Below are 5498 nucleotides of genomic sequence, written 5' to 3'. Positions count from 1 at the left end.
GCACCTAAAGGCCAAAAAGCTCCGTTTCTCCTCAGCGTCAGAGCCAGGCATCACAGATGAGGACAGCCACTCCCACTAGCCATGTGCAGAGGGGAACTGCTTACTGAAGCATAGAGATTGAAATTGGGCCGAGCAGGGCTCAAGCGGTGGCCCCGCTATCTAATGTGCCTTCTACACATTGTCTAGTCTGTGAGCCTGCTTCTTTCTGTATCACATGAGGACGTTGGACAAGCAGTGTCTATCACACGTTTTTTGTCTGGGACTCTGGCTGAAAATACACATTCTGCCATCCCTTCTAATATGGTTTACATGAATATACCGCTGCCCTCATCTCGGTACCTGTCCACGAGCAGGTTTGGGAAGGATGGGCACAGGCCTCCCAATAGCTGGCGGGGAAGAGGTCAGGACAACACAGACGGAAGAGCCTGAGTGGGCAGCCTGGCATGCCTGTCCCTGGGCCTTCGATAGCCTGTACCACCACACCTCTAATGCTCGAATGTACTGACAGGTACATTCTACAGATGTCTGAGTTGATGTTAGGATCTAGAGGTTCCTCGAGGAGCCCTGGTGGTGTGGTGGTTACGTGTTGGGCTGTAACCCTCATGGTTGGCAGTTTGAAACCACCAGCGGCTCCAAAGGAGGAAGACGGGCTTTCTACTCCTGGAAACAGTTACCATCTCGGAAATCCGCGGCGGGTCACTGTGAGCCAGCACGGACTCCGTGACATCGAGGAGAGTAGGGGAATTTGCAAGTCAAACCCCCAAATGAACACAAAGATGGTAATGCCATGCATCCACATGGCAGCTGGTTGGTTTCTTCTCCAGATTTTACCCAGTGTGAGGTAGGCTTTCATTGTAGGGTTTCTCCTTTCACCCCCCAGATCCAGCCATTAAAGCAGACATTAACAAATGGAGGATAAAATTAGATAATTATTCTGCTCAGGAACTGGGACGAACAATTGTCTATTTGGATGGGTCCACTCAGTCATGCCGTTTCAGAGAATGCAACATGGGCAACTTGATTTGTGATGCGATGGTAAGTCGGCCACAGAGACAGGTGTGGAGCTAAGGAGGACAGGGAGGAGGAGGGGAGGGAAGGAGGGAGGGAGGGAGGGAGAGAGGGAGGGAGGGAGGTCAGACACTAGGAGGCACAGGCTGATACTTACGGTTATAGGATGGTCATCCTCAGTGCCTTGGGAAGGTGCCAGAACTAGTTCAGGTGGTCCTCATTTTACTGCTCTTCAAGAACTAAACTTTAAGATGTTCATCTCGGATATCCGAATTCCAGATGTTGTTTCATTTTGTAAGATGATCAGAGCACACAGACTCACCCTGCTGCCCTGGATAGGTAGACACAATAGCTAAAACACAGCTAGCTGCTCGAGCCTCAATTGGCCAGGTTGTTTTTCAACAGCCTGTCCATGGCTCCAGAGAATGTAGGCCTACTGTGATCGGAACTTCCTTAACCAGCGTAGAATTACAGCATGTGGTGATCAAGTCCCAGGACTGAGCACGGTCATCCACAAAAGAAACCCTTCTGCCAATGTGGGCAAAATGACCTTGGCAGCTCCCTGGGCACCAGGCTCACCGTAGTCTCTAAGGTGGGACTCACCATTCCCTCAAAGTCCACCCCCTGGCGACCATTCCTTAGTCAATGCTCAGCGTGGTGCCCGGGGTGCACCCACTAACTGTTTGGAAAGAGCTGCTGGCCGGCGGCGCATACAGGGGCCTTACGAGAGGACGCTAAAAGGCGCCACTTCCTAAGAGCCGAAACATAAGAGCCAACTCATTGTGACTCCAGACGAGCCACAACATCATGTTTGGCCTCTCGGACAAAGTTAGCTCTGACTAATTATACTCAGCAAGTCCCCAGGAACAAAGGAGCAGGAGACAACTCCGTTGCCTCCATGAAAGGGGGGGGACAAACAGTTGCTGCCCCGGGGAGTCCAACTAGGCGAACCACGTGTTTTAAAGTAGAAAGGCCCTGACAGGGTTCCCAACGGCCTGGTCCTTCCGGGGGCGAATGCCAGGTCTCCTACGGCACCGCTGGGTGGACTCACGGTGCCGCCTACCCAGTGAGTAGTCTCGCACTTTCCTGTTGGTGCCGCCCAAGGTCACTTCCTCAAGAAGGCTAACTAAAATTCTAAAATGAATCCCGAGACTGGGAATAACTAATGACCTTTTGTGCAACCGTTGCAGATTAACAACAACCTCAGGCACCCAGATGAGATGACCTGGAACCACGTGTCCATGTGCATTGTCAATGGAGGCAGCATCCGGTCGCCCATTGATGAGCGGAACAACGGTACGCTCTCAGGGCGTGCCCTGCCCTGCCCACACCCTGTCCTGGGGCAGCCTCATTCCGCTCTGCTGCCAGCCACACAGCAGAGTGCCAGCCCTTGCGTGTGTGCTAGCTGCCACTCCAGCCCTGATCGAAAGGACACACTCACCCAGACGTGTCCTTGTAGGGGTCACATACAGAAGCCGCGGCTGGCTGATCTAAATCTCTGACTCAAGAGCTCAGGAATAATCGATGATGGATGCAAGCATCGATAGCCTCCGCCGTGGCATCGGAGAATAGAAAAATAAAATCAGCAGACTTCTGGGTTGGAAAAGACCTGTTACCGGATGACATTGTGACTCTCCTGTAGCCACATTGTTGAGCCACCTTGGTGGCACATGGTTCCGCACTCAGCTGCTAGAGTTAGCGGTTCAAGCCCACCCTGTGGCTTGAAGGCATCATCTCTTCCTCTAAACCTAGCAGCCGAGGAAAACCTGCTCTATCACAGGAGCATGTTGTTACTTGAAAGCCAACTTGACAGGACAGAACTGCAGTATATTTGCAGAAATTCGAGTAAAAACACGATGGCGGGAGTGTGGGACTTTCTCCACAATCAGAGGGGAGAAGTAGCATCAGAAGCAACAGCCCAAGGCTGACTCGTATGTCAGAGGTCAGGCATACCTCTTCTCTCCCCACCTTTCCCCCCAATTCTGACCCTAGCCATTCCTCGCACAGCATCCTCTTCTCCTCTCGGAGATTCAGTGTTCACTGCCGTGCTCACACACAAGTCACAGACCACACTTCCAGTCACAGGGGTGACCGCAGGAGTAACCGATCAGGAACGGCTCATGATACAGTTCTTTGATCAGGACAGCGTCTTCGTGGCCATGCCCCTAGGCAGGCTGCTTGCTGGCCTGTGCCTTTTTAGGCCAGGTCTTGCCTCTACTTTGCTTGGGCTAGGGTTATAAAATTCTTTTAGCTCTTCCAATTAAGTGTGCAGAGGCACCCCACTCTACCAGCAAGTCTCAGCCCAAAGGAACTTCGGTCTAGTTGTAGAGTCATCAAATCTAGCCGTCTGAGGACGCCTGACCTCACCAACCAGCCTCCTGCCTTGAACTGCTCACCAGAGCGGATGCTGTTCTTAAAGCACCCTCATGTTGCTGGCTGACACAAATGGTGGGCATGGTTGGCTGCTAACCAAAGGGATGAAGGTTCGGGTTCCCCCAGAGATGCCACCGGAGAAAAGCCGAGCAATGCACTTCCAAGGCCTCAGTCCACAAAACCCCCGTGGAGAACAGTTCCTTTCCAACGCACCCCCGGAGCCGTCATGAGTGCAAATGGGCTTAATAGCAGCCAGGTTAATTTCTGCTTTCCACCCCACCTCCGGCCCTGCGGAAAACTGAGCGTAGGCCAAGCATTTTCTCAAGCTGTTGTCCTTCTTGCCTCATCTCTGTTCTCAGGCACAATTACCTGGGAGAACTTGGCTGCTGTATTGCCCTTTGGAGGCACCTTTGACCTGGTCCAATTAAAAGGCTCTACCCTGAAGAAGGCCTTTGAGCACAGTGTCCATCGCCACGGCCAGTCTACTGGAGAGTTCCTGCAGGTGGGCGGTAAGTCACCTGTGCTGCAGACTGAGCGAGACTGCCCAAGGGATGGAGGTGGCTTGGCCACCACTCCCACCCCTGCTGGGACTCCCCTCCATAGCCACCTTTGTTTAGATTTGCTCTCACCCAAGGCAAACACATGGTCTTCGAGAGCTGCAGACTCCCAGGTCAGGGTCAACCTCCAAAGTTCTGGCAATGAATGAGCCTTCCCAAGTCTGTTGTATAGATGGGCCTCTGCAGGAGTTGGCCTTCCAGGGTCTGAGCAGGTCAGATGCCTTGAGGGCCCACCTCTATTAAAGTGTTAGCTGATGAGACAGTCAGAATTATTTGTTTGAAATAAATAGATAGATAGATAGATAGATAGATAGATAGATAGATAGATAGATAGATAGATAGATAGATAGATACCGATAATCCCTTATCTGCTTTGGTTCTAATGGCCTGGACCTAGGTAGATGTCCACAGGAAGGCAGTGGCCAATCAGTGTTCCCAAAGAGACTTTCTAGGAGTGGGCTGTGTCGGCACCCTGGAGCACCTGTTTCCAGTTCCACTGTGATCTGGACAAGTCTCCATCCTCCCTCATCTCAGCAAGAAAAACTCCTCTTGTCACACAGGTTGTCATGAAAATCAGTGCTCCACCAAGTGCCATGGACTACTGATATGCTTTTTGTCAATATTTAACTCCACAGTAAGGGGAAATCATCCTCAAAGTAACAAGCCTATTCACTTTGAAATCATATTCTGGTCTCCATTGTTTTCAGCTGTAGACAGTGTTCCTGCTTGATCACAGGTGCTTTGCCGAATGAGTCCACCCTCTGCAGAACACGTCAGGGCTGACCATTTGCAGAATCAGTGGGGCCTTGGCATTCTGCATTTTCCCAAGAGAAAGTCAAGCAACAGCAAGTGTTTGATGCTGCAGCTGAGTAGCTGCGTGCTTTGTGTCAGCTGGCCAGCCCCAAATTAGTTAGGCAATCATCCTCAAAATTCTAACAAATATTCTGGGCTTGTCACAGACTTCTCATTTTCAAAATTATTGAATCAAGTTACTGAACCAATTAATTCAGGATTTTAAAGAGGTTTTAAAAAAAAGTGCTTACTCCCCCACCCCAACTCCTTCCCAAGCATCTCTTAACCCATGCTGAGCCAGAAGCTAGCTTTTTCAGTGATTATTCCCAGACCTCCCACAAGGACTCAAAACAAGTGGCAGCGAAATTGCCTCAGCTGTCTGCTGAAATGCCACTCCAGCTCTATCTGAGTGAAATCCAAGGGCACTGGCCCCATTCCAGCGTGGTCCAGACCCAGGAGTCGGTAACTGAAATTTCCCTTTGGCTCCAGTGGAAACATGGTCTATCTGTTTGTTTCTTTCTCCTAGGGATCCACGTGGTGTATGACCTTACCCAGAATCCTGGGAACAGAGTGGTCAGCATAGAGGTTCTTTGCACCAAGTGCCGAGTACCCACTTATGAGCCCCTCAAAATGGATGAGGTGTACAAGGTGGTCCTCCCAAGCTTCCTTGCCAATGGCGGAGATTCATTCCAGATGATAAAAAATGAACTACTAAAACATGACTCAGGTAGGCATGCACGTCTCTCTTATTTCCTGTCACTTCACAGG

At 50.9% G+C, this 5498-nt stretch overlaps 1 protein-coding gene across 1 annotated transcript in view; it reads left to right on the top strand.

Annotated features, from left to right (window-relative positions):
• Positions 1-5498, top strand: part of NT5E (5'-nucleotidase ecto) — a 57830-nt gene that overhangs the window by 48388 nt on the left and 3944 nt on the right. The window contains exons 9-12 of the mRNA XM_045294318.1: positions 881-1035; positions 2199-2304; positions 3741-3890; positions 5257-5457. Of these exons, the coding sequence (XP_045150253.1) occupies positions 881-1035; positions 2199-2304; positions 3741-3890; positions 5257-5457 (612 nt within the window). The remainder of the gene's footprint in view (positions 1-880; positions 1036-2198; positions 2305-3740; positions 3891-5256; positions 5458-5498) is intronic.

This window comes from Echinops telfairi, unplaced genomic scaffold (assembly GCF_000313985.2).
Source record: "Echinops telfairi isolate 266 unplaced genomic scaffold, ASM31398v2 ScPeMD7_3533;HRSCAF=4204_0, whole genome shotgun sequence".
Taxonomy (NCBI): domain Eukaryota; kingdom Metazoa; phylum Chordata; class Mammalia; order Afrosoricida; family Tenrecidae; genus Echinops; species Echinops telfairi.
Note: the sequence above shows the minus strand (reverse complement) of the source record. Positions and strands in the feature narration are given on the sequence as shown.